The sequence below is a fragment of the Colius striatus genome, chromosome 7 (genome assembly GCF_028858725.1).
Source record: "Colius striatus isolate bColStr4 chromosome 7, bColStr4.1.hap1, whole genome shotgun sequence".
Lineage (NCBI taxonomy): Eukaryota > Metazoa > Chordata > Aves > Coliiformes > Coliidae > Colius > Colius striatus.
Window position 1 is genome coordinate 40,750,988 of NC_084765.1, and position 27,405 is coordinate 40,778,392.

General features: G+C 61.0%; 1 protein-coding gene across 1 annotated transcript in view; it reads left to right on the forward strand.

Moving 5' to 3' along the window:
- The first annotated feature begins 1,577 nt into the window (after positions 1–1,577).
- The window catches only part of RASGRF1 (Ras protein specific guanine nucleotide releasing factor 1), a 34,251-nt gene continuing 8,423 nt past the window's right edge, over positions 1,578–27,405 (forward strand). The window contains exons 1-18 of the mRNA XM_061999772.1: positions 1,578–1,853; positions 11,831–11,937; positions 12,020–12,167; positions 15,044–15,136; positions 16,264–16,517; positions 17,190–17,269; positions 17,734–17,927; positions 18,390–18,499; positions 19,138–19,256; positions 19,708–19,868; positions 20,936–20,999; positions 21,857–21,993; positions 23,177–23,259; positions 23,983–24,231; positions 24,599–24,969; positions 25,519–25,644; positions 26,247–26,417; positions 26,712–26,818. Of these exons, the coding sequence (XP_061855756.1) occupies positions 1,578–1,853; positions 11,831–11,937; positions 12,020–12,167; positions 15,044–15,136; positions 16,264–16,517; positions 17,190–17,269; positions 17,734–17,927; positions 18,390–18,499; positions 19,138–19,256; positions 19,708–19,868; positions 20,936–20,999; positions 21,857–21,993; positions 23,177–23,259; positions 23,983–24,231; positions 24,599–24,969; positions 25,519–25,644; positions 26,247–26,417; positions 26,712–26,818 (2,850 nt within the window). The remainder of the gene's footprint in view (positions 1,854–11,830; positions 11,938–12,019; positions 12,168–15,043; positions 15,137–16,263; positions 16,518–17,189; positions 17,270–17,733; positions 17,928–18,389; positions 18,500–19,137; positions 19,257–19,707; positions 19,869–20,935; positions 21,000–21,856; positions 21,994–23,176; positions 23,260–23,982; positions 24,232–24,598; positions 24,970–25,518; positions 25,645–26,246; positions 26,418–26,711; positions 26,819–27,405) is intronic.

Below are 27,405 nucleotides of genomic sequence, written 5' to 3' on the forward strand. Positions count from 1 at the left end.
CAAGCAGCTCCATCCTGGAAATGCCAGCACTCTTCCCAATTCAGCCTGTTCCCTCCTGTTGCCATGGCAACCCCTGACCTCACTGAATTCGGATGAGATCTGCATTTTCAGTGGAAACAAAGCTAATTAACAGGATTTTCCTGATGCCCTCTCTGTCTGCAGGGGCTTGGCCATGCTTGGGGCTGGTTCCTCTGCCATGTGGGTAACAGGGTTCAAGCGCTGCCTCGCAACCACCTCAGGTCTCAGAGCTGCCCATCACTGGGGCATCTGACAGACCCAGTGCTCTTAGCTGTGGGGAGCCCCTGGGATATGGGGAGCACCAGTGCCCTCCCTGCCCTGCACAGGCTCCAGATGTGGCCAGTTTGCCCAGTTTTCCTAATGAGAGGCAGAGGGTGGGAAGGGAGGCGATGGTATGGAGGGCTGCAGTTACCTCTGCACGAGGAGGGGCTGCCCGGCTGGAGGAGCTGCGGCCCCAGGGATTGCAGTGTGCAGGGACAGGGTCAGCTCTGTGCTGCTGGGTGGCAAGGTGTAGTCTGGGCATGGGCCTTGGCACGGGCAAGGCCACGAGTTGGGGTGTCTCATGGTCAGCGACACACACGGGGCTGGGCACTGGGGGTGCTTCCCTGGAACATAAGGGGAGTGGATGCCTGGGGTGGGGGCAGTGGGTGCTGGGCTGAGAACAACTGCACACACACAGCCAGCACGGGTTGGGGGTCCCACCTGGCTGGGGGGTCCTCCTCATTCTTGGGCTTGTTGCAAGCCAGGGCTTGTGCCAGCCCTGGGCTGATCTAAGACTGGGGGTCCCCATTTGGCCCAGGGGTCCCTCTTCACCCAGGACTCCCTGTCCACGCAGGGTCCTGCTCTGCCTCGCAGTGCTGTTTGTCCCAAGGTCCTTCCTGGCCTGAGGGTCCTTTTTGGGCTGCGGCCTCACTTCACCCCAGGCTCCCATCTGCTCTGGGCATCCTCTTGGCCCGGAGCTTTAGCTGTGGGCAGGGGTCCGCTGTGCCTGTGGGTTCCGTGGCAGCCCAGGGGTCTCGTCTGCCTGGGGCGTCTCATCTGTCCCGGTGGTTCTTCTCGGCCCGAGGCTCCAGCCGCGCCCGGGGTGCCGTGTGCCCGGGGGTGCCGTGTGCCCGGCGCGGTGCGGTGCGGTGCGGAGCCGTGGCGGCGGGCGGGGCGGGCGGCCCCGGGGAGCGCAGGCGGCGCGGCCGCCCCCGCAGGCAGCGGCGGGGCAGGGCCAGCCCCGAGCGGAACGGAGCGGCTCGGCGCGGCTCGGCTCGGGCTCCCGGTGCCGCCGGCTGCCCCGGCATCACATGACTCGCCCGTCTGCGGGAGACGCGGCTCCGGGACGCGGCGCTCCCCGGGCAGAGCCGCCGCCGCCGGCGCCGCGGGAGGCGAGCGCGGGGCGGGCAGCGCGGGCGGCGGGGCTCGGCCGCGGGATGAGCCGCCGCGGCGGCCGCCGGCTCTCCGGGGGTAGCGGCCGCCGCTGATGCGGGAGCGGGGGCTGCGGCTGCTCGCCAGGGACCCGCCCGCCGGCCGCCCGGCGGGGACCATGTGAGGAGCTGGCGGTGCCCACCAAGATGCAGAAGGGGATGCGGCTCAATGACGGGCACGTCACCTACCTGGGGCTGCTGGCGAAGAAGGACGGCGCCAGGAAGGGCTACCTGAGCAAGCGGAGCTCCGACAACACAAAATGGCACACCAAGTGGTTCGCGCTGCTGCAGAACATGCTCTTCTACTTCGAGACCGACTCCAGCTCCCGGCCCTCGGGTCTCTACCTGCTCGAGGGCTGCGTCTGCGACCGGGCGCCCTCCCCCAAGCCCTCCCTCTCGGCCAAGGACTCCCTGGAGAAGCAGGTGGGCGCCACGGGGGCCCAGCCCCGGCTCTCCCCCCCCCTCCCCTCCCCAGCCGTTGGCCGAGGGGGTGACGGCCCGGGGCCGCCCCTGCCCCCCGCGGGGCTCCCGCTGCCGTCGGGAGCGGAGCGGATGTTCCCGGCGCCCGGGACCTGCCCCACGCGTGACCGGGGCGGGGGGTTGAGGCTGTTGTGTGCCGGGGGACGGGGGGATGCTCCCCGGGGTTGCATTACCCGCCCCGTTGGACGCGCCGCCAGGGCAGCGGGCGCGTTCGTGACGGGGGTGTCGGGCTCAGCCCTGAGCCCCCCCCTTCCCCCCCCCCCCATCGCGGTTAATTACCCGCCGGTAATTGGCGGCGGGGCTGCGGCGCGGGGCTCCCCCCGGCGGCCGCGGGGCCGAGCTTTGCGCAGCGGGGCCCCACGCGTGTCCGCGGCTCCGGCCGCACGGGCTGTGGGGCAGCGGCCGCGGCCCCGTGGGGCTGCTCCCGCCGCGCTGAGCCGCGGCCATTCGACGCAGCCCCCCGGGTGGCCTCCTCCCCCTCCCTCCCTGGCCCGGGGGTCGCAGCCGCATCCCCGCGGCGTGGGCAGCGCGGGCGGTGGGTGCGCGGTGCTCAGGGCACGGCTGTGGCGCAGGGCCGTGTTTTCACGCAGATTTCACCCCGTTCCCGCTCGGGCACGTGCGGCTCACGCTCCTGTCACAGACCCACTGGAAACGCCGCGTTCTCCCCTCGCCGGGCTGGGAGGGGAGGAGCGAGGCCGGGGTCCCCCCTGAGCCCCGCGTGGGGCGGGCGCTGGACTGCAGTGCTCCTGGACGGATGCTGATGTCTACAGGTGGAACAAGCCCTGGGAGAGCACGGCTGGCACCCAGGGACCCCACGGGCCCGGCAGTGGGTTTCTATCCCCTGACTGTGCCTTTCCCGGGTGGGAAGGTGTCACCGCACAGCGTGGTGTGAAGCGCCGGCAACCTCTGCCTGGTGTGGTGTCTTGAGCTGGAGCTCGGGGTATGTCCGAGCAGGCGGCTGGGGAAGGGGCAGGGGGAAGCACTGGCTTCCAGCTGGGGGTGCAGCCCCCGGACTGTCGCTGCCGTAGCTTCCAAGATGCGCTGCAGTCTCGTGGCAGTGGAGAGGAGCCCGTTGCGGTGCGTTCAGCTCTGGCTGCCGTGCGTGGGGCGCAGCCGCGGGCCCCGCTGGGTGCCTGTGTGGCAAGGGGCACCGGGAAGCCCCTCTCAGGCGGCAGCGGGGGTGGTTTCCCAGCGCTGGCAGCCCCGGCCGGCTGCTCGCGGGAGGCACTGAGCATTTTGGGGCCAGCTCTGCAGCTCTTGCATAATTCGTGCCTAAGCAGCTCGCAGAGAGGTTGGTGGTGAGCGCAGCCAGCAGCCTGCGGGACAAGGCAGCCGGCAGCCTGGAAGGCAACCAGCCCCTTCCTTGCCCCTGGCTAATGATGGCACGCCAAAAAGCCCTGCCACGGAGTGGGGCAGCTCAGCACCACCGCTCCCTGGCATATCGCCTCACTCCCAGCAGGGGTGATGGGAACCTTTCCCTGTTCCCATCAGAATACCCCTGTTTTTGTTGCCAGAGCTGTGCCCGCCGGCAGCCCTGGCGTGCGCCACGGAGCCGCCTCTGGCGCAGCGAGGAGGGGTCTCCGTCTGTGAGGGGCCACGCTGCCGTCCCGTGTGGTCAGCTCTGTCCCTTTAGGTAGCAGCGTGAGGGATGTTGTTGCTCATTCCTGGTTCGACTTCGATCAAGCTCGCCAGCTGGGTTTAAATCAAGCATTGCTCGCCAGGTTCTGACTCCCAGTGTTTGGCAGGAGGGGCTTTCCCCCCCAGCTAAATGTGGAGAGGAGGATGTCACAGCCCCTTCCCACTGCAAATCCCCCCCCCCCGGGAGGTTTATCCTCGGTGTGAGCCAGGGGCTGCTGCCGTGGCGCAGTGACATCCTGCCATGCCAAATATTTGCCAGGCCGCTGATCTGCACCGATTTACCGGGGCTTAGCGTCCGGCTCATCGCTCTGTGTCGCTCATTAGGACGAATTTAAATGAAGGTGCTCAAGCACTTGAGTGCCCACTGCTTTGCAAACTAATTAACAGCACAGCAGATGCGATAAGCAGCAGCATATTTATGGTGCAGCTCTGCAGCGTGGTCTGTGCGGGAGGGCGGGAGCAAGCAGGCGGCACGCGAAGCCGGCAGGGCTCCCACAGAGGAAAGTGCCCGAGTCCTGCAAACCAGATCAAAGCTGCTCCTCCAGCTCACCTGGTGCCAGGCTGTGCTCTTCCTTTGAAAGGAAGGCGTCCAGGAAATTCCCAGCATTGCCCGTGGTCACCACTCACTCACCGTCATTTCTGAGGGGATTTGTCTGTCTGGGCAGTTTCGGTGGGAGCTGTGAGGATGGTGTTCCCCGCAGCAGAGGAGTTTCAGGTTTAGGTTCCTTCTTTGCTGGAGTAGAGCCTGAAAGGTTTAAAATCCTCCACAAAGGAGGAAATTCAACCCCTCTTGTTTTTAAAGTTCACGTTATTTCCCTTTGGAGGGTGTTTTTCCTGGGGGTGCAGGGTGTTCTCATGGTGCAGTGCGTGTGAGGATGAAGTTATTTGCACCAGAGAGGGGATTTTGGATGCTTTCCGAAAACTTCCTTTTCTGTTTTGGTTAAGTGTTCTCCCAAGCAGCTTTGCAGACCTGTTCCTTGGTGCTGAGAGTTGCTCTTAACCAGCAGCCCTCTGTGCCTCAGGCGAGAGCCAACGTGATGCTGAGTCAAGTGGTAGCACCGTGCAAAACCCTTGACTTGAAACTCAGAAGCTCTCTGGAGCTCACAGTGCTTTTTTTTTTCCCCCACAAAGCCTGGGCTGCTGTCGTGAGCACACACTCAATAGCTGGAGATTCTCTTCCCCATCTCTGAAGTCTTTGCCACAATTATTGTCCGTGCAGTTGGGGGGCAGAGAAGGCTGAGGAAGCGTTTTGTACCGTGCTGCAAAGCTGGGGACGAGGGGTCTGTGGGTGGGTGTGTGTGGCCGTGATCTCCCAGTGGGATGGGAGAAGGCTTGTGGAAATGGTTCCCACCAGCACGTCAGGGAAGGAGTTCGTCTTCCAGCTCCCTGGAGTGTTTCCAGCCCCAGTGCTGCCCATTTCCCTGCACAGCTAAGGGGGGATGAGAAAGCTAGCACCAGCAGCAAAGTGTTGGGCAGAGAGTGGAGACAAGAGCGCAGTCACCAGGGGCACAGCGTCCTGTGGCCTGAGGTGCTGGAAGAGCTGGAGGGAGTGTGGCCATGGGATGTTTGGGTACTCCTGAGTACCTGCAGCAGCCCCAGCCAGCCCAGCAGCTCTCCCTGCTGAGGGAGCCGTCCTGGGCAGCTCCCTGGGGGTGCAGCACTGGGGCTGCAGGATCCTGCTGTGTGGGGGCTTCCCCTGGGCAGATCTCCCACTGTCCTCAGGAAGGGGGTGACACAGGGATAAACTCAGGCTCACTCTGCGGGAGGGATGGGACAGGCAGGCCCCTCTGATGATGAGAGGGGTGCTGGTCCTTCCAGAGCAGGACGTCCAGGGACACTCTGAGCAGAGCCACCCGCAGCCTGGGCATCCTCTGCTCCGCTCTGGGGGTGCAGGACAAAGGGGTGATGGTGCTGCAGCACAGGATACGGGGGGGCTGCTCACTCCCTAGGGCCCAGCATGGGGGAGACGAGGCAGAGTCAGCAGGCTGGTGTGACAGGGCTGCCCGGACACAGCGAGCCGTCTGTGCCACACAAAACCCTGCCTCGGCCATGCCTGCAGCCACGGCACAGTCGGTGCCAAACACGCTTTGCACGGGAGGGTGATGCGCTTCTGGCCTTCCAGAACAGTCTCTTTTCCCTGCAGGGTGTGTGTCTGCACGTGCTGCTGCCCAGGCACCGTCTGTCTGGTTGTTGACACGGCGCCTGTTCAGGGAGAGGGTAATGCCATGGGGTCTGTGTGGCTGGTGGCGATGGGGCGCTGGCAGCTGAGCCTCAGCCTGGGACACCTTTGCTCTGTGGGAGCTGCCAGTGCCACGGGGTGGAAACTGCTCCCCACGCTTGTCTTGTGAATCCAAACGAGGCAATTTTGGGACAAGGTGGCTTTCTCACAGATGCTCTGTGAAGGAAGGAGCTGAAGTCACAATGTGACTTGTACAGAGTGAGGGGAGGGCGTGCCGGGCAGGCTGCAGCTGGGGGCTGTGGCTGAGGTGATGCTGGTTGCCAAGGGCTGGCTGTAGCCTGTGTGGCTTCACACTGCATGGGCCGGTGTCACAGGATTCATCAGCTAGGCAATGTGTGTGTGTTCAGTGTGCTCATCCACTGCTGCTGCTCAGGGCTGGGGCAGTTTATAAAGGGGTTTCCAAAGGCTGAGATCCACCGTAATGGACAGCAGCCTTCTGCATGGCATCACGAGTGCAAAGCGCGTCTGCACAGCCCCGGGGTTGAGGACAGCAGCCAGGGACATCAGGGTGCTCAGCAGTGACCACTCCCTGGTCCCAAGCCCCAGTGCAGGCACCAAACCCTTCCTGGGGCGTCCAGATCCAGAGCGAGGTTCAGCATCGGTGTCTGGGGTCCTGAGCCCCCTCTTGCCCCCGCAGCCCCCACAGGGCAGGGGGAATCCCGGCAGAGGAGCTGTGGGTCCTGGGCTGGCTGGGAAAAAGGGGCTTTGTGCATCCAAACTCTGAGCAGAGGCAGTGAAACAGGTGCTGGAATATTCTGGTTGCCGAAGCCTGTGAGTCAGTGCAGGCTGGTTTCTGGTGAAGCAAAAGGACCGAGAGCGTTTCCACTTGTGAGACAGAAAGTCTGAAATGGAAAACTTTATTCAGAAGTTAAACCAGGACTTTTTTTCAGTATGAATTTCTATTTGAGAGCTTATGGACCACTCCTGTTTAAGAGATCTGTTGGCTTAAGCTGGTGTTGGTCTCCTCATCCCCTTAATTCCATGACAGCTGGCCTGTTGGATTGTCCTCCTGCGTTTTTAATAGACTTTAAATGAGAACTTTTTTCCTAGACTGCTGCACTTTCAGCCAGACTCTGCCATGACCTGACACAGCTGTAACTCACCCTTCAGACCAGCAGCACAGAAAACAAAACCTGTGTATGTTCAGTCTGGTGTTTTGGAGCATACATCACGATCTAAGAACAGAAACCTGTGCTTCTCAGGTCTGCTGAGTCTTTGACTGACTTTTGTCTTTGAGATGTGATGCCAGCCCATCCCCTTTTATCACACATCCGCTGGATTCCTGAGACCTGTTACAGATGCAGAGAAGAGGAAAGAAAGCTTCTCCCAGGCTCGTCCCCAGCAGCCTCCAATCCTCCTGTGTCTACAACTGGCAGGTTTCTGGCAAGCCCGAAGGCGCAGAGTCATTCCAGCAGTGACCATACTCGTGCATGAGGTCTGCCCGAGGGAGGAATGTCCGATTTACCCAGGGCAAGGGCTTTGGTATAAGCCGGTGTCTTTATTAATTACTGTCTAGAGTGATTGCAGGGCTGTATGTCCAAGCAGTGAGCAGGGCCCTGGTACCACGTGGGCATTGCCAGTACCAGGGAGGCATTGCCTGTACCAGGCTGTGCCGCGTGGTACCGGTGCAGCTTGCGTGCCTGGCTGCCAGCATCGCTGGGTAACGTGCCCATGGTATGTAGGTCAGGGAAGTTAAAAGCTGCCATTGCTGGCTGTGGATTTTTAGACTCATCCATCCAGAGCAGGAAAATTCTCCTCCCTTGCCCTTTATGTCAGTTGCAATCACCGTCAGCGGCATGAGCAGGGGGAGGATGGAGGGCAGGCAGCTCCCCGGCACGGCGGGGGATGCGGCCCCACGGCAGAGGGACGGCACTGGGGAGGTGAAACCCGTGGGGAGTGGGTGCAGGAGAGCTGGGCAGCTCTCACCAGGGAGCAGCAGGGCACGGGAGGGATGCTGGTGCAGCTGTGGTGTGCTGTGCTGGGGGCCCTGTGGATGTGGAGCCCCGTGGGAGCCCTCTGACCACCCTTAAACACCCCTGTGGAAACACCATGGGGCACCTTGTCGTGGCCATGGGACAGGGAGGTCTGTTGGACCCTCCAAAGCACCACGGCCAATGCATTCTGATCATCTCATTGACTTTTGTTGAGGATGTGGAGGATGGAGGAGCCTGAGCAGCTCATCCATGGTGGGTGGGAACGGGCGTCAGGCCGACACAGACGTCTTGGGGTCACCAGGGATCCATATCTAGGGGTGCACACACAGGAGGTTTTGCTCCTCCAGCACTGGGCATGGCAGGAGGGCAGAGCCATTGCTGCTGTGCTAACTGTGCCAGCCCAGGGATATCAGACACATAGGAGGACGTTTCTGGGAGACAGTCCCCGCACATTAATCACTCGCCTCGTCTCCATTAATGCAAAGTCGTTTGTTGAGGTTCTGGATGCAGAAATAGCTCCTGAGCAGCATTTTGCTGTTGGACTGTCCTCTTGGTAAAAATAGACCAGTCTGTGCCAGAGATGGTTTGCAGAAAAAGTGACAGAGGGAGTGGAGTTTGGGGAGTGGGCTCAGGAGGGCTGGGGGCATGGTGGGGGCTGTGCCAGGTCCCTGACAGCCAGGCTGCCCTTCAGCAGAGCCCCAGGCTCTCACCAGCCGGGACATCACAACATCTCAGAGCTGCTGGTGAGTGCCAAGGGGTCCCTGAGGGGCCTGTCCTGCCCAGGAGGGCATTGCCATAACCCTCTGCTGCCCACACCTCGTGAGCTGCGGATGCCCACCACCTCTTATGACAGCACTCAGCATCTGGGTACAGGACTTTGCCAAACTACCTGGTGGAGCTGAGATTCTCTGTGCTGGTGTCTGCCTCCAGCTGAGTTACTGTGAAACATTGGAGTTTCTGAGGCTGAAGCAAAGGAGGCACCACGGAAATGGAGGATGCAAAATGCCCTGTAATGAGGGACTTACCGAAGGAATTGCATCTGCTTAGCTTCCCAGAAAGAAGCGTGAGAGGTTGTTTGAGTAAGGAGTGTCAGTGCCTCCGTGGCTGTGAGTTAATGAGGATTTCAAAGGAGTAAAATGACCAAACGAGCACAAGATGGGTGTGAGAATCAGCCAACTCAAGCTGCAGGTGATCTGTGCTTTGTGCTGGGCAGGGCTGGCCCAAGAGCATGATGCTGGAGGAGGGGGCTGATCCTGCTGCTCCCTGCTCCTGGGTCTGTCCTGGTGAGTGGCTGCTCTTGGGTCTGTCCTGGTGCTAGTCAGAGGCTGCTCCTGGGTCTGTCCTGGTGCCAGATGGTCCCAGGTCCATGCCAGTGCCCAGCCAGGGCCCCGCTGCCCTGAACCTCAGTCCCCGACACAGTGAGTGCTGCTGGAAACACTCCCGGGCTGTCGAGTTTGATGTGTCACTGTGATAACAGGGAAGGATCATAATTTAGGTGGAGATAAAAGGTGGTGGGAGTTTTATTATTCAAATATAAAATAATTTCCTCCTTTCAGGCACACTGCACTTCCTGGGTATTGTGTGGGGATAAATCAGAGTGACACGGGAGCTGCGGCGCGTGTGCTCGCGGGAACCGGCTTTCAGGGGCATGTGGAGCAGTGGAGGGGACACAGAGGCTGCTGGAGCTGCCTTGGCCACCGTGGGAAGTGTTCAGGCTCAGTGTTGTCTGGCTGCTAACTGCCAATTCCAAAACCTGCAGGAGTTTCTGGGTTTAAATCAGATGAGCCAGAAGCCATCTATGATACAGGATGCTTTTGATGGGGGTGTGTCGGGAGGCGGCTCGATGGCCCTGTGGGCAAAGCAGGGGGAGAGGCAAGGTGGGCACCTGCCCTGGTCTTGCTGCCCTGTTTGAGGTGCTGCTTCCCCAGAGGGCCCTGGTGAGGATCAGGGTGCCCTGTCCCTGCCTGGTTCTGCCGGTGGGCACAGAGCCTGCAGGAGCTCACACAGATGGTGATGGTCCCGAGGGAAGGGCAGCTCAGGGCTCGCCATCTCATCCCCTCCCGCTGGGCAGAGACCCCTTTAGGGGAGCCATGGAGACCTCTCTCTGTGTTTCTGGACCTGTGGGGACTCAGCTGAGCTCTGGCTGTGGCGTGTGGGGTGGTGGATGCGTTTGCCACGATGTTGGGGTGGTTTGTCCCTGTGGCACTGGGAGCTCACGGGTGCACCAAGGCTGAGAAGAGGCTTTTCCCACCCCGCACGTCCCTGCAGCTGGGACACCGGGGCTGGGGAGCAAATGCTTGGCAGTGGCCTGGCATAGCTGGTGATAGCCCTGAGTCGCTGTTTAGGGGGGAGGATTTCCAGACTTGCCAATCCCACAAGCTCTTTTTAATGCTGTTTGCTAGGGCAGAGATGTAGGAAAGGTGGGCACGAAGCAGAGAGGCGGCACTACCCACACAGTTCCAGAGACCAAACATTCCTGATTAATTTGCTATCAGAGATGTCTTGTTGCCAGTAAAAGCCTCTGGGGGTGGGAGGGAGAATAAAAGGGGATGAGCAGTGAAGGGCTGTGGAGCTGCTGCAGCTCCAGCCGTGTCCCTCAGCGGTGAGCTGCCAGCCCAGCTGCCCACAGCACTTGCCAGCCTGGCACGGTGGGTCAGGGGTGATGGGGTGTAATTAGCCATGGAGAAGACCCCACAAGGAGAAAACTTCTCCACAGGGTCAGCAGTAAAAAAATACAGCACTTAAAGGCTCCTGGGCAGTGGTAAAGAAGGGTAAAGAATGTTCACAGGGTCGTGGGAACAACCAGTTGCCCCCCACAAGGTGAAAGAGCTGTTTCTGGAGAAGGGCTCTGACGTGGCCCCAGCGCAGGGTCCCCGAGCGCCCCCTTCTCCTCTGCAGGACCTGAAGGGGCTGAGGAAGTTCAGAGGGTGTTTCTCAGGCTGTCACCCAGCAGGACAAGAGCCCTGGGTGGGCAGAGTGCCGGGTGGGGGAGCTGGGTGCCTGTCTGCCCGTGCTGCCTGCACCAGCATCACTGGGACCAGCGACCGGCTGTGTCTCTACATCCCATCTACATCCTGCTGCGGGCTCCTCTCCTTCACAGCTCTGAGCTGCTCTCTGATGGGAGGGGGACAAGAGCAAAGATGCCCAGGGAGGGGGCAGACTGGGGAGAGCTGGGAAGGGTGGGGGTGGCAGACACAGCCCTGTTTTGGGGAGGTGTGGTGAGCAGCACCCCCTGTGCTCAGCAGCAGGGTGGTAATGGTGCTGGGCCAGCTGGTTGCACCGGGTGCGAGCCAGCCTCGTCCTGGGGCAGCACTCACTGCCTGGCCATGCCTGCAGCCCAGCCTGGGGACAGGTGCCCACGTGAGCCCCTGCCTGTGTCACCGTGCCCTTCTGCCTTCCCGTGGCACGCAGGCTCTGCGGCGGCAGGCGGCTGCTGCAGGGTGAGGTTGGGCAGCTTTTTCTTGCCGAGATACCTGTGAATTCAGATCCCTCATTAAACCCATCCGAGGAGCAGATAATGTCAGGATGAGCCTTCGCTAGCGGGTTTCGTTTCAGCCCAGCTATTCCGGGCAGCACCCGGCGTTGCAGCGTGGTGCCTGTTGCCAAGGAGACCGCAGGGAAGCACAGGAGCAGCACCAACGCCGCGGCTGCCACCGCGCACAATTAGCACAAATACTGTAAATGTCAAGGGAGGCTAAATATAGCCCTGCTGCACAGCCCTGGCACAGCCACGGCAGCCAGCGGGGCGAGCACGTGGAGCCGGGGCACTGCCTGACGCCCAGCCCCGGCGCGGGCTGCCTGTGGGTGCCCGGCGGCCCAGCTCGATGCCCTTGCTCGTGTGCCCCTCTCCCTGGGTAAGAGATGTCCCCAAAGCAAGCCCCATGGTGGTCTGAGGTTTATCTGGTGTTGGCCCAGCAGGGTTTCCCCTCGGAGCGTTCCTCAGCCCCATTGCTGTTCCCTGGGCACTGAGGGCAGCGTGTCTCAGCCGTGCTCCCAGTGCTCTAAAATGTGTGTGTTTTGAATCGAGCAAGCTGTGGTGGATCATGGAACGCTTGTGTCACGGCCCCGTGCTCCAGGGCAGTGACCTCACCCTCTGCTTGCCCTCTCAGCACTACTTCACCGTTAATTTCAACCACGAGAACCAGAAGACCCTGGAGCTGAGGACCGAGGATGCCAAGGACTGCGACGAGTGGGTGGCAGCCATAGCTCACGCCAGGTATCACACAGCCCGGGGCTGGGAGGGTGCCGGGGCTGAGCCCGTGCGGGACTGATGCTCACGGCCCCCCTCTGCCCCGCAGCTACAGGAACCTGGCGACCGAGCACGAGGCGCTGATGCAGAAGTACCTCCATCTCCTGCAGATTGTGGAGACGGAGAAGACCGTTGCCAAGCAACTCCGCCAGCAGATCGAGGACGGGGAGATCGAGATTGAGCGCCTGAAGGCCGAGGTGAAGGGCCTGGCGTTGCCCCACGGCCGTGCCGCTGCTCCCTGGAGTGGCCCAGGGGCTGTGGGTGGGCAGCCGGGTGCTGGCAGGGGCTGGGGCGCATCGCCGGTGGAGTAGTCACAGCTGTAATGGCACCAGGCTGGCCCTTCTCCTGCAGAGAGCAGCGAGGCCATTGCCTTTGGTGGAGATTTCTCTTGCTGTGGCTGCCCAGGGCTTGGTGTAGTCCCCGGCCCCATCATGCTGCTGCAACGGGGAAGGGTTTGCTCCAGCAATGAGCTCAGGGGAATGGGCTGTAGGAGTGACTGAAAATGGGGAGAGGCACCTGTGGCCTCGGGAAGCTGTGGCAGGCACGGGCTGCACAACCCAAGTGTCTTGGAGGGTTAACGTGCACAGTGCTGCAAAGGAAATGGGCACCTGGCTGAGGAGGGAGCGTCCTTCAGCAGGAGCAGCCTGTTAACCTGTTGCCTGTAGGCTGTCCCAGAAGCTGTCCCAGCAGTGTGCTGTGCAGTGGTTTGCAGCACAGGGTCATAGGAAGGGTGACAGGACGTGGGTTGTGGCAGACAGAGCACCCAGATGCAGCAGTGACTCGGCAGATGGTGCTGAGGGAAGCTCATGTCTCTGGGGCACCCAGGGGGTGGGTGCTCAGGGCTGTGGGGCCGCCTCATGCTGCCTGGCCCCGGGTTTTGGTGGTGGGTGTTGGTGCTGGTGGTTTGGTGGGGCTGGCAAGTGCAAGGCACCCAGAGGCAGCGCTGCCACCAGCCCCCTCCTCGTGCCTGGCAGGGAGAGGCAGCGAGGGCAGGAGTGCTCGGGCATGTCCCAGTGGTCTTCTCTTCCTGAAGTGTTGAGCTGTTGGGTTAAGAAGTGCAGGGTAACAGCAACCCCTGACCGTGAGTCAGGGTATGCTGGATGCTGCTTTTAGTCTTGGGGGGACTTGGGGAGCCGAGAGCCTTTCCCAGGAGTGGTTTTGGCACCGCTCGGTTTGTGCTCTCCAACAGAATGGGATCAGCCCCAAAGCTGCCCTGGCTGCAGCCCATAGCACCTGCTCCTGGGGGTTCCCCTCTGTCCTTTGGGGATGGCAGGACACGTGTTGTGAGCCCTGAAATGAGCTGAGGGGTCAGATCAGAGACACTGGGCAGAGCTGCAGCCTGTCCTCTGCCCAGGGACTTTTGATTTTACCTTGGATTGGATTTAGGTGGGTTTGGTTCGGGCTTTTTTTTTCACTCTTCCACATGCTTTGAAGCAGAGATCAAATAATCAGCTTCTACTTTAATGTGCAAATTTTGCTTGCTCAGGTTTAAAAGAAACAAACCAGAATCAAGGGGTGTCCCAGGTGAAGCTGCTCCGTGGTGCCTGGCTGAGGGGTGCCCAGAGAAGCGGCTCTGGGGCTCACCAACACCTCAGTGCAGAGGGGCTGCGGGGAATGTGTGATGACCTGAGCCTCCATGGGCACAGGGACAGGAAAGAAAGTCTCTTCTAAAGTCTAAGTCCCACGGAATAAAGTGGGGAGAAACTGCTGAACGGGCTCCTGTGAGCTCACAGCCACTTTCTCTGGTGTGTTACCATTGGAGTTTGTGGAAGTTGCCTGCTCTGCCCAGGCTGTGGCTGTGTGTCAGAAGCAGCCTCTGCCCCTGCCCAGGCTGTGGCTGTGTGTCAGAAGCAGCTTCTGCCCCTGCCCAGGCTGTGGCTGTGTGTCAGGAGCAGTTTCTGCCCCTGCCCAGGCTGTGGCTGTGTGTCAGGAGCAGCCTCTGCCCCTGCCCAGGCTGTGGCTGTGTGTCAGGAGCAGCTTCTGCCCCTGCCCAGGCTGTGGCTGTGTGTCAGGAGCAGCTTCTGCCCCTGCCCAGGCTGTGGCTGTGTGTCAGGAGCAGCCTCTGCCCCTGCCCAGGCTGTGGCTGTGTGTCAGGAGCAGCCTCTGCCCCTGCCCAGGCTGTGGCTGTGTGTCAGGAGAAGCCTCTGCCCCTGCCCAGGCTGTGGCTGTGTGTCAGGAGCAGCTTCTGCCCCTGCCCAGGCTGTGGCTGTGTGTCAGGAGCAGCTTCTGCCCCTGCCCAGGCTGTGGCTGTGTGTCAGAAGCAGCCTCTGCCCCTGCCCACCGGCCTTGCAGCCATCCCTTCCCTTCCCCTACTCCGCTTTCCCTCCTAACAGCCCAGATCCCCCCAAACTCAGCATCACACACTGCAGCTGCTGCTGCTCTCAGTCCCCAGCTCAAGATCTCAGCTCAAACCTTCCCTCTTCCCCCTCTCTCCAACAAGGGACCCTCTCAGGAACGCACTCTCTGAAATTTGGCTTCTTGCTTGTGTTATTTTCTGTAAAATCCAAGTTCCAGCCTGGTTTTCCCCAGTTTCCATTTCCTGCTGGTACACTCTCTGTTCTCCTCCCCTGTGCTGTAGCTGTTCTCTGTGCTGTGGCCGTGGGGGCAGGGATGTGGCAGCGAGCAGAGGAGCGTGAAAATGTACAGGCGAGAAACAGCAAAAATGCAAAATGCTTGGAGCTGGTGAGCTTGGGTCCTGTTTGTGCTGGGAAGCTGCAGCTGGGTGAGAGTTTGTCCCTGGCTGCAAGTTTCAGGGTGCAAACGACTTGAGATTCTTCTGCCATTTTCTCTCCAACTGGTTTTTAACGGCTGGGCAGTGGAGGCTTCCCGAGGAGAGGGGGCTGTGGTTTGCATGAGTGCTCAGCAGCATCTCTGTGGCGTTGGGTGGCTGCTAGGGATGCAGGCGTGGTTACCTGCTTCATCTCCCTCTGAGGCAGAGTCAGGGCAGTGTGTCTGTGGCTGAGCTGGAGGTGTGTGCCAGTCCCTGGCACTGTGTGGCACCAACGTTTGCCCCTCGGGTCATGGGATGTGCCGGGATGTGCCGTGGCCGCTCACGTCCCCGCTGTGCCCGCAGATCGCCTCCCTGCTCAAGGACCACGAGCGCATCCAGGCTGGCCAGAGCAGCGTGCCCAGCGAGGACGACAGCGACATCAAGAAAATCAAGAAGGTGGGTGGGTGGTGATGGGTGAGCAGGGCTGGGGCTGGGGATGGAGCTGGGGCTGGGGCTGGGGATGGAGCTGGGGCTGTGCCGGTGCTCAGCAGGGCCCTGGCACTCCCAGGCTGGCAGAGCAGTGAGGCTGGGGCAGCTGTCTGGGGAATTGCCTCTGCTAATGTGTGCTTTTTTTAAGGAGGAAGGTGTGTTTTTCAAAGCTGGAACCCCTTCTGTGGGGTTGTGTTTGCTCACTGGGGCAGTTGCTGCCTTCCCTGGGTGAGCAAGGTGCTGGTGCCTGCGCTGGCTCGTGCACAAGCAGCCCCTCTGACATCTCCTCCCACAGCTGTGGCCAAATCTTTCATTTCTGTAAAGAAAAAGCCACCACCCAGCAGCCTCCTCTCAGGGAGCAATAAACCCCATGAGGAAACCTGCCCCAAAGGTAGTATTCTCGAGGAAAAGGAGCCACATTTGCCAGCAGACACCATGTGCCATGCACCCACCTTCCACAGACGTGGATCTGCCTCCCCCAGCACTGTCACCACTCAGGGAGTGGGTCCTGCCCTTGCCTGACCCCAGGAAAGCCTCTGCCAGACCCGAGTACCCGCTGCCCCGTGCAGGGGATGTGGGATTGAACCCCGTGGGCTTGGGGCAGTGGGCAGCGGCTGCACACACGGGCAGAGCTCTGGGCACAGGCTGGGATGTGCTGCGGGTGCTCAAGTCCATGGGGGAGGATTGGGGGCTTTTCTAGATGCCTTAACACATCTCTGTGTGTTTGGGTGCCCAGCCGTGTGCTGGCTGCAAGGGCTCCAAGATGACTTTGGTGCTCTGGCTGGCTGGAGTCGGACTACGGGAGTCACGGTGCCCACGGTGCTGCTGGAAGGTGCCCAGGGAGGTCAGGGGGTTAACACAGGATCCTTGCTCCTCCTGGGAATCTTCTGTGCATCTCTGTAAAAGGGAAGGGAGGGCATTGCAATAATCAAGTGTGCTTAGAGGAGTTATGGTTTGCTTCCCATCTGGGAGGGTTCAGGGCAGCACCGTCATGCCCAGCTCAGCCCAGAGCCGCAGCGCCGCGCCGTGCTGAGCCTGGGGCAGCTGCCCCGCTCCCCAGCCCGGGCCTGACGTGGCCACTGCTCCCTGGGCAGGTGCAGAGCTTCCTGCGGGGCTGGCTGTGCCGGAGGAAGTGGAAGACCATCATCCAGGACTACATCAGGTCTCCCCACGCCGACAGCATGCGCAAGAGGAACCAGGTTGTGTTCAGCATGCTGGAAGCCGAGGCTGAGTACGTGCAGCAGCTCCACATCCTGGTCAACAACTTCCTGCGGCCGCTGCGGATGGCAGCCAGCTCCAAGAAGCCTCCCATCACCCACGACGACGTCAGCAGCATATTCCTCAACAGGTGAGTGCCACCCTGAGCTCCATGAGCGCTGCAGCCCACAGCCCTGCCCAGGAGCGGGCACCTGCAGCCTGGCCCCAAAGCCATAGGGGGAAGCTCCCTGTCCCCATGGGACACCTGCACAAGCTGAGTTCTTGGCTCTGGCATGAGGAGGTGCCGTGGGAGCTGATGTCCCAGAGCCTTGGTAGCACACCAGGGCTGCCAGGAGCTCGTCTGTCTGAGAGCCTGGCAGAGGGGAGGATGGAGGCCTTTGGCGTTAATGGCAGCCGGCAGGTAGCGATGGGGGGAGCGAAGCAGGGAGGATGCAGCTCTCAGGGGCAGCCACAGCCTGCAACTGCTGCTGATGGTGCTTCGCCTGCCCTGCCAGCACCACTTCCCTGGGCCAGGCTGGGACAAGGGGGCTCATTCCCCTGCAGAAGAGGGGTCTGAGCTACCCTACATGTCGGGGATCACTTCTAGGGGGAGCTCCATGCTACTCAGTTCCACTCCTCCTCCATGCTCATCCACCCTTCCCTGGGTGCCTGTGGGGACTCGCCCTGCACCTCACCTCGTGCAGCCCCCTCCCCAGCCCCTTGAAGGGCTCCTCTGCTCTACTTCAGGGCTGCTGATTCGGTCTGGTTCCTCATTACTTGCCACTTGTTCATCTGCTTTCTCACCCCTTGGTTTACCTTGCAGCGAAACCATCATGTTTTTGCACCAAATCTTCTACCAAGGCCTGAAGGCAAGGATCTCCAGCTGGCCAACGCTCGTGCTGGGTGAGTGCCTGGTGCTGCTTGCTGGCAGAGCTGAGCCTGCGCTCCTCCTCTTCCTTCTCCTGCAGCCCAACAGGCATTCTGCAAACTGACACAGTGCAGCAGTGCATGGCATGTCCTTGCTGGTTCATGTTGGTGGCAGAGGTGAGGGCCAGAGCAAAAACACCCCAGAGAAACCCCATTCCTGCGTTCCTGGTTGTGGCAGGAAGGGGTGAGCTGGCCCATGCACAGGAGAGCTGATGCTGAGGAGCATTGCTGTGTCAGATTGGATGCCCAACTGTCTCTACAGGGTGTCTTTAAAACCCAAACTGGGCGGAATTGGGGCTGGCACAAGCAACTCGAGGCTCTCGGGGGTGCCCTGGGCATGATCTGTGGATGAGGAGGGTTGGCAGATGAGGAGGCTGTGCTGTGCACCCAGGGCTCAGGCTGGACCAGCACACCCACCTCCCCACTGCCTCTGCCCACAGCCGACTTGTTCGACATCCTGCTGCCCATGCTGAACATCTACCAGGAGTTTGTGAGGAACCACCAGTACAGCCTGCAGATCCTGGCACACTGCAAGCAGAACCGGGACTTTGACAAGCTGCTGAAGCACTATGAGGCCAAGCCTGACTGCGAGGAGAGGACCCTGGAGACCTTCCTGACCTACCCCATGTTCCAGGTGACCGCTGGCACTGGGATGCCACCGCGGAGCTGGCAGCGAGGGATGGGCTGGATGGTGCAAACGCTGGCCCCACAGCAGGCAGTGTGTGGTGGGGAGGCAAAGCCTGGGTGAAGATGGCCTGGGGCTGGAGCCTGCGTGGTCCCACGCTGCTTCTGGGACTCGTCAGTGCTGGGGAGCTGCTCAGGGCTCATCAGTGCTGGGGAGGACTATGGGTGACACTGCTGGCTTCACAGTTTCCACACACCTCTGATGCACAAATAGGGCACAGCAAAACCCCATGACATCCCCCTACCTTCATTCAGATTTGGCACCAGGAGCTTTGAAGCCATGTTAACCTCCCAGGTCAAGGTGTCTGAGACATGGTGTCTCCAAGAGCAGCACAGGGTGGGCACCTGCAGCCCTCTGTGCCCCTTCCACCCCTTGCTGTGCCATGGCTGATGCCCCACTCTTGTGCCCCAGATCCCCAGGTACATCCTGACGCTGCACGAGCTGCTGGCTCACACACCCCACGAGCATGTGGAGAGGAACAGCCTGGATTACGCCAAGTCCAAGCTGGAAGAGCTGTCCAGGTCAGAGGCACCGCTGCACCCTGCAGCCGTGGCTGCAGAACCAGGTGCAGCTCAGCACCAGGCGCTCGGGCTGGCCGAGGGGCCCTTGGGCACATGTGCTGCCCTTCTGGTGGGTGGGGAGGGGGCTGGGATGGGCAGACCCCGACCTGCAGGGCTGGGAGAGGGTGCAGTGTGGTGGGATGAGTGTAACCTGGTTTGTACAGCACCCATGGGGTGGAGCTGGTGGGGATGGTGATGGAGAGGCTGTGCTGTCCTGCTGGGTGGGATGCAGGACAAGCACGATCCTCTGCAAGGAGCCCTGACAGGGACAATGCCCCTGTGAGCATGGGGACAGCTGCATGCTCATGCAGTGGTGCCGGTGGCAGCTTGCCCTGGTGCCTGTGCTCCTGCCTGCCACCCGGCACAGCCCTGTGACAGAGCTGCCCTGCACTGCTTCAGCCAGCACCTGCCCTCCCATTGCCCTCCCCATCCTCTATTTGCTCCTGGGGCTGTACAGATGCAGATGGCTGCTGGAATTCCCTGGGCATTCCTTTGGTTTTAGTTGTACTGAGTGCAGCCATTCCCCTGTGTCCAAAGGGATCTGCTGGGAACAGCACAGACCCCATCCAGGCTCCAGCTTTGTCTCTGCCCCCCTCCAGGATCATGCACGACGAGGTGAGCGAGACCGAGAACATTCGCAAAAACCTGGCCATCGAGAGGATGATCATTGAGGGGTGTGAAATCCTGCTGGACACCAGCCAGACCTTCGTCAGGCAAGGTACCGTGTGGGAGTGCAGCCCCCGTCCCCGCCTCCAGCCCTGGTGTGAGCTGCTCAGCTCTGGCATTTAGGCACATGGGCCGGCTCTGAGCTGTCTGTGCTCTTGAGCTGTCGCTGCCTGTGCCCCGTGCTGCCTGTGCTCAGCTCTTGGGGCACCTGCACCGCCTCCATTGCACCACCCAGCAGAAGGTGCATTTTAGCCATTGCTGGCTCCCTCCTGCCAGAGAGAATCAGACACATCCTGACGTCCTGGACAGTCCCAGGAGTTGGGCTGGGGGCTATGGATGGTGCTCACCCACTCTCTGGGCCCCCATAACCCACACTGGCCGGCTCACAGGCCAGTCCTGGTCCCAGCCCTGGTCCTTGGCACATTCTCTGCCCTGCTCCAGGGACTGTGCCCTGGCAGCTGCCCCTGCTGCGGGTGCCAGGGTCGGGTCTCTCCCCTCTGTAGGGTCCCTCATCCAGGTGCCGATGTCGGAGAAAGGGAAGATCACGCGGGGGCGGCTGGGCTCCCTCTCGCTGAAGAAAGAGGGCGAGCGGCAGTGCTTCCTCTTCTCCAAGCACTTGATCATCTGCACCAGGGGCTCTGGAGGCAAACTGCACCTGACCAAGGTGTGTGTGCAGGGCAGGGGGCTCCCGGGGCCCAGCGAAGGGCTCAGGGCTGGAGCCACATCCCAGGGGGCTGGGGCAGAGGCTGACACCTTGCCCTGGCAGAGGCTGGCACTGGTGACACCAGGAGCCCAGGGGCCACCTTGCCCTGGCAGAGACTGGCACTGATGACACCAGGAGCCCAGGGGCCACCTTGCCCTGGCAGAGACTGGCACTGGTGACACCAGGAGCCCAGGGGCCACCTTGCCCTGGCAGACTGGCACTGATGACACCAGGAGCCCAGGGGCCACCTTGCCCTGGCAGACTGGCACTGATGACACCAGGAGCCCAGGGGCCACCTTGCCCTGGCAGAGACTGGCACTGGTGACACCAGGAGCCCAGGGGCCACCTTGCCCTGGCAGAGACTGGCACTGGTGACACCAGGAGCCCAGGGGCCACCTTGCCCTTACTGGCTGCAGCCTCCTGGGGGCTGGCAGGTGGGTGAGTTTGTTTCACATGGTCCAGGCACCTCGTCAGCGATGTGCAGAGCTCTGAGTCATGGGCAGAGATGGGAAATTGCCAGTGCTTGATAAAAGCAGTGAGCCTGGTTCACAGCAGAAGCCCTGACAATCTATTCAGTGAGAAAGGGAAATGACAGCCCAGGTTTGTAGGTGACGCTCACAGGCTCCTGGGTCTGCTCTCACACTTGTGTCGGGGGGAGGTTTCCAGTTAATCGAGCAAGAATCCTGCAGGAAATTGCTCATTAAATTATCAGCTTGAAAAATTACAGTCTGTGGCAAAGAGTTGATAATTACAACAACAGACTTTTGGAAAATTGAATTTAAAGCTTGTATTAAATAATTGATAAACAAATTAGTCGATGGGTTCTACAAGGAAAGCAGCAGTGTCCCAGCAGCCTGCAACTGCCCGTGTCCTCCCTGCAAAGGAGAGGCTGCACACAGCCACCCCGAGACCCCCAGCAGCATTGCCCCGGCCCTGGGGTGGGCTGGGGGCTGCGGTGTGGGGGACCAGGGCAGCCCCCAAGCCGCGGGGGGAATCCTGCCCCTGAAGCCCAGCCTCTGCCCCTGCAGAACGGTGTGATCTCCCTCATCGACTGCACGCTGGTGGAGGAGCAGGAGAGCACGGATGAGGAGGGTAGGTGCCTCCCCCAACCCTGCAGCCCCTCGGGGCATTCCCAGGGCCCTACCCGAGGGTATGTGGTGCGGGGGGGATTGGTTTTTGCATCTCCCAAAGGGTGCTGAGCACACATCCCAAAAAGCAAAGTGGCAGCTACTCCAGGACCCTTTCTGCAGAGGTTGCCAGCACCTCCAGCACCTCGGGTCGTCTCTTGCTGCTCTCTGCAGGCAGTTTCGGGTTTTGCAGCGTGGTCAGCTCATTGCAGAGAGGGCAAAGCACAGGGGCTACACATAACCCAGAGCCTTGCCACGGGGTTGCTGCCAGCCCCAGCAGTGCTTTCCCCTCCTGGACTTTCCTGCCGTCCGCCCGTGTGGTGTGAAACCGGCTGCAGCAGCACTGGAGCGAATCCAGGTGCTGAATAGATTCAAGGAAGCCACAATCTACTGGCTGGATTTAATGAAATAAGTGATTTACTGTGAACCAAACATGCACATTTATGCAAATCTGACCTTCTGGAGGCAGGCAGCGAGCGTCACGGCTCGTCACGGGAAAGGCAAAGATGCTGGTGCCTGCCTGACTGCAGCCATGTGGGAAAGCACAGGCTCCCGTCCCTCGGTTGCAGGACGAGGTTTCTAATGTGCTGGGGAGCTGGGCTCTCCCCTAGCACATGGCACAGGGCCCCAGCAGCAAGCCCCTGCTGCCCTCATGGTGTGCAGACCTAACTCTGCAAACACAGAGCCTTTGCCCAGCAAACTCATCCTGTCCTCACTGCAAACAACCTGCAGAATGCAACAGGCTCCTTAAAACCCGTGCTGGGGGAGAAGGGCCGGGGGCATCTCTTCCCAGTCACTGTGTGTGGTTCTTCTATTCCAAAGCAAAAGTGTCAGGGCAAGACATCGACCACCTTGACTTCAAAATCGTGGTGGAGCCAAAAGATTCCTCGTCTTTTACGGTTATCCTCGTGGCCTCGTCCAGGCAGGAGAAGGCTGCGTGGACCAGCGACATCAGCCAGGTGGGACAGACCCTCCAGGGACGGGGTGTCGGGGTGCAGGGGCCCTGGGGAGGAGCAGCCCCTCCCTGCTGCCCCACAGGGGCTATGGGGTTTGTGCCCTGGGCATTTTCCCGGTGCCATCGAGGTGCTTGGGACCTGCTGTGGGCCGGGGTCTGGCTGCAGCGGGCTGGTTTGAGTAGCATGGGTGGCTCACCAAGGCTTGGGCACCAGGGAGGGCAGTTCTGTGCAGAGCGGGACTTGGAGCTGGGGTGCACCAAGAGCCATCACCCAAAGCTTTCTGGTGCCTGGTGGCTCGAAGAGGAGGAGGTGGGAGGAAGGCAACGCTACTGCTGCAGGGGAAGGGGGGGATCTGTCCCATCTGTGCTCTGCCTGCACGTGTCCATACGTGGTTTGGATGTCTCAGCTGGCTCGGGCACGTGGTGGCCACTTCCACCTGCTCTTCCTTGGCTTTATGCAAATGCCTTTGAAGATATTTTTTCCTAGGTGGGAGGGAGAGAAAAAATATCAGTTAAGCAGGGATCATCTCCTGGCCACCTGTGTTGTGCCCAGCCCTTGCCTGCACTCCCTCGCTGAGTCCTTACAGAGAGCCGTGGGCTGCTGCTGGAACCCAGCCCCATGCAGAGATGTGGCAGCTCCTCCAGGCAGCAGCTCCTGGCCAGGGCCAGTCCTGCCCGTGCCAAGGCCTCCAGCCCACACTGCTGCCCAGCTGGGAGGGCCCTGGGTGGTGGGTGGCAGTGGGGGACCGGAGCTGCTCTACCCCTCTCTGGGTCTGCATCCAGCAGCGCGGCGAGGGGAGTTTTGTTTACAGCAGCGTGGCATGAGAGCAGCTTTCTGGCAGCTCCAGCAGTGCCTTTGGGTCTGCTGTCACAGCCTGAGCCTGGGCCAGGTCCACAGTGGGAAGGCTGAGGAGCAGCTCGGGGTGATGCTTCCCCCAGAGCAGGGATGCAGGACCATGGTCATGAAGCTCCCATTTCCAGGCAGAAGCTTTTGCCTTTCCCAGCTGTGAGCTCCCAGCCCTGCCGTCACATCAGGCACGGGAGCTGTGGGTGGCAGGGGTGTGTGGTGACTGGAGAGAGCTGTGGCAGGGGTGTGTGGTGACTGGAGAGAGCCAAGCATGGGCTCTGAGGGTGCATCTGAGCCAGGCAGGCAGCTGGGACCGTCCTCACAGCCGTGTCTCTTGCAGTGCGTGGACAACATCCGCTGCAACGGGCTCATGATGAACGCCTTCGAGGAGAACTCCAAGGTCACCGTGCCCCAGATGATCAAGTGAGTGCTGCCGTGGCTGGGTGCTGTGGGGAGCACTGGGCTCTGCCTGGCCATACAGCACAGCTCCCAGCGCTGCCCAGAGCCCTGCCAGCCGCTCGGCTCTGCTCCTCCCAGCACGGGGGTAATGAGCCAGGAGAGGAGATTCATGCAGAGCTGTGCTTGGGGAGCAGGGAGGGCAGAAGGGGAGAGATCAGAGGAAAATAGTGGTAAAGGGGTTGGGAGGTGCAGGGGGCTGTGGGGTCTGTGGGTGATGGAGTGCAAGGGCTGCCCCAGCCCAGGGAGGGACACATGCAGCACGATCTGTGGGATGGGGTGCACGGGGTGTCCCTGCGTGGCCATGGGCCTGCTGTCACATACAGTGGGAGTCCTGGCTTGGGAGGGCCCCTCAAAGCCAGTTGTCCCATGTGTTTTGCACAGGCCTGTGCCTGCTGAGCACTGGGTGTGGGTTTCCCAGCTGTCCCCTGGGGCTGCTCCTGCAGGGACACCCCATCTGCACGAGGCTCCTGAGCACTGGGCAGTTCTCCCCCTGTTCTGGCTGTGGGTTTCCCAGCTGTCCCCTGGGGCTGCTCCTGCAGGGACACCCCGTCTGCACCAGGCTCCCGCGCTGCCAGGGACCTGCACGGCTTCCTGTGCTCCTCACACACCTCGGGGGGAAGCTGCTTGCACGAAGCAGCTCTCGATTTCGTTCCAGGCTGGAACCACAGATATCTTGTTTCTCTGCAGGTCTGATGCCAGCTTGTATTGTGATGATGTTGACATTAGGTTCAGTAAAACGATGAATTCCTGCAAGGTCCTGCAGATCCGCTACGCGAGCGTGGAGCGGCTGCTGGAGAGGCTGACGGACCTGCGCTTCCTCAGCATCGACTTCCTCAACACCTTCCTGCACTCCTACCGCGTCTTCACCACCGCCCTGGTCGTCCTCGACAAGCTCATCACCATCTACAAGAAGCCGATCAGTGCCATCCCTGCACGGTGAGGCTGCGTGCGGGGACCTGCCCGGCCCCCAGGGACCAGCACGCTTTAGGGGGGGCACTGCAGCCTTGCTCCTCCATCCCCCCTTTTGTCCCCAGCCAGTCCTCTGCTCCCTAGACCTGCCAGGCCCCAGTTCCACCCAAGGGCTGCCTCACCTGGGCTCTACAAATCAGGGGAAAGGATAACCCTGAGCTCTGCAAACATCCCCGTTCCTGGGAGGGCTGAGCTGGGGGAGCGGGGTGTCAGGGACTCGTGCCAGCTGTGCTGTGCCCAGGGAGATGCCCCCGAGACCCAGCGCTGCTGGTGGGCATCTCCACCACCTCTCAGTGTAGGTGAGAGTTCAGCCTTTCCCTATCTCCTCCCCAAGGTCCCTGGAGCTCCTGTTTGCAAACAGCCAGAACAACAAGCTGCTGTACGGAGAGCCCCCCAAGTCCCCCAGAGCCAACCGCAAGTTCTCCTCGCCTCCCCCGCTCTCCATCACCAAGTCCTCGTCCCCCAGCCGCCGGAGGAAGCTCTCCCTCAACATCCCCATCATCACTGGAGGGAAGGCGCTGGACCTGGCTGCTCTGAGCTGCTCCTCCAATGGCTATGCAAGCATGTACTCCTCCATGGCTCCCTTCAGTAAGACCACCCTGGACATAAACAAACTGTATGTGTCCAGTAACTATCCCAATAAAATCCCTGATGAAGGAGAAGCAGCCTCAGAAAAGCAGGAGGAGCCGCTGCCAAGCAAGCAAAGTGAGTGGCTGTGGGCTTGCAGGCGGGTGGGCTGCAGGGGATGGTTTTGGTGAGGGCTCTGTAGGGGGTATGTGGACATAGTGGGGGGACTGGGCACACCAGGCTGCCCCAGCTCCTCACACAGCCCTTTGCTGGGTGATTTCCCATCCCCTGCACCCTGTGAGGGGGATCCTGCATCCCTCCCACCCCATCACTGTGCACAGGGGGTGTGGGCTGGAGCTTGCCCGTGGCTCAACTCACCATCACCAGCTGCATCGGCTCCGAGCTGCTGCTGCACATACCTCACACGGCACAGGGAGCTTGTGGCACCTGAAAACTGAGTGTACTGTGATAACGAAACAAAAAAGCTACCCAAAAAACCCAGCACCACAAAAAAACCCCACCCAAAACCCCCCCAAAGTCATTAGAGGCCTCTGTACCTTCCCTGTGCTGGGGTGCTGGGTGCCTGGCTGGGGTGACTCAGACTTTGGGGAGGTCTGGAGGAGATGAAGCGTGCTGCTGGTTCGGGTGTCCAGCAGTGATGGTAACTGAGCTCCCTGTTCCTCCCAGGCTCAGAGGTGTCTGTCAGGGAAGAGTCAGACACAGATCCCAACCACAGCGATGAAGCAGAAGCTGAAGCTTCCCCAACAAAATCTCCAACGACTCCTAAGGCCATCAAGTGCAAAAATTCATCGGGTAAGGAGTGAGCCGAGACCTCGGGGTGGCCCAGGCTGCCCAGGTTCAGCTCCTGCAGAGCTGCTGAAGGTGCAGACCTGAAAACAGAGCAGGTGTGGCAAGGAGCAGGACTTTACCTTTTATTTCCCTGCAAGGGGACGGGGAAATGCCAAACCCTCTGCCTGTATCTCAGAGCTGGTCTGTGTGTCTGTGTCTTGCTTTCTCCCTCCCGGGGCTGATCTGGAGCTTTAGGAGTGAGTTGTGCTGCTTTGAGACGTGAGCCTGGACTGGCATCAGCTGCCCTGCTCGAGTCTGCCCTGTAGCCTGTAGCCCTTAACATCTCCTATAGCATCCTCTTGGCTTAACTCCCGCTGAAGCTGTGTTGGATAAATCCTCATGGCATGGTAGCATCCAAACCTGCCCATCTTTGGGGGCAGCCAGCTCTACACGGGGAGCAGCCCTGCGTTGGCTGGCTGCACCCTCCACCCCCATGCCCCCGTTCCTGGCATGCCCTGACTTTGGAAGGTGCTGTCTGTGTGTGCTGGGGGCTGGGGCTGCAGGAGCAGACCTGCCAGGGGCCGGGGCAGCACCCGGAGTGGTGTTGGCTTCCTTCTGCCCCTCAGATTTCTCCTTGTTTTCCTACAACAACGGCGTGGTCATGACATCGTGCCGGGAGCTCGACAGCACCCGCAGCGCCCTGTCTGCCGCCTCCGCCTTCGCCATCGCCACGGCGGGGGCCAACGAGGGGACCCCCACCAAGGAGAAGTACCGCAGGATGTCCCTGGCCAGCGCAGGTACCTGGCACGGGTTTTCGGGGTGCTCATTGCCACTGCCCCTGGCCGGGTTTCCTTCATCTGGGGGCAGCCCCAGAGCAGCCTCAGCCCGGTGCCTGCCCACTCCTGTCCCTGGGGCTGCCTGGGAGGTTGTGGGCAGCTCAACCCTTTGCAGCTGAGCGCTCCTTGTAGCGGCACAAAGGCAGCTCGGGGTGTGTGGGGAGATGGGGCTGCTCCTTCTGGCAGTGCTGAGAACGCCCGGGAGCGATTCTCGCTGCAGCTGGAGCTGTGCTAAGAGGCCACTGGCAGTTTCAGGCTTTCCAACAGACCAGCGGAACGGGGACAAGGAGTTTGTGATCCGGAGAGCAGCCACCAACCGCGTCCTCAATGTGCTGAGGCACTGGGTCTCCAAGCACTCGCAGGTGGGCAGCGGGGCTGGGGCTGGGTTGGTGTCACGGGGCTCTCCCTCCCTGCCTCCCTCCCCAGTGGCATCGATTCAGCTGTGTGCTGAGGGGCTCAGCCACACTCCAGCTGCTGCAAACACACTTTGGCGCTTCATTTTAATTAAGCAAATGAGTGGACAGGGGGAGGAGATGAAAGCTGGGAAGGAGCTGGGTTGCAGCCTTGGCATGTTTGGTGTTTGATGGAGGGAGCTGGGATATCAGTCACCCCCCCAGCCGGGCTCAGTGGAGGTGGAGCAGTTGAGCTTGAGTCCTACCAGGGAGTTTCGGGCTGGGGTCAAGGTTAGGAGACCACATGGCTTTCCTTGCTGTCCCTGTCCCTCTGTGAGGCTGGTTGCTGGGAGCACTGGGAGCCGTGCCCCGGTGATCACTGGTTGTCACTGGGAAGCCCCCAGGCCGGGTGATGCCAGTGCCATGGTGTGGAGTGAGCCTGGTGCCTTACAGCTGCTCCCCATTTGTGTGCACTGTGGGCTGGGATTGCTCAGGGGCCAGTTTAAAGGGGCAGAGAGCAGAGCTGCTGGGCATGGACGTTCCTCACGCTCTGGTGC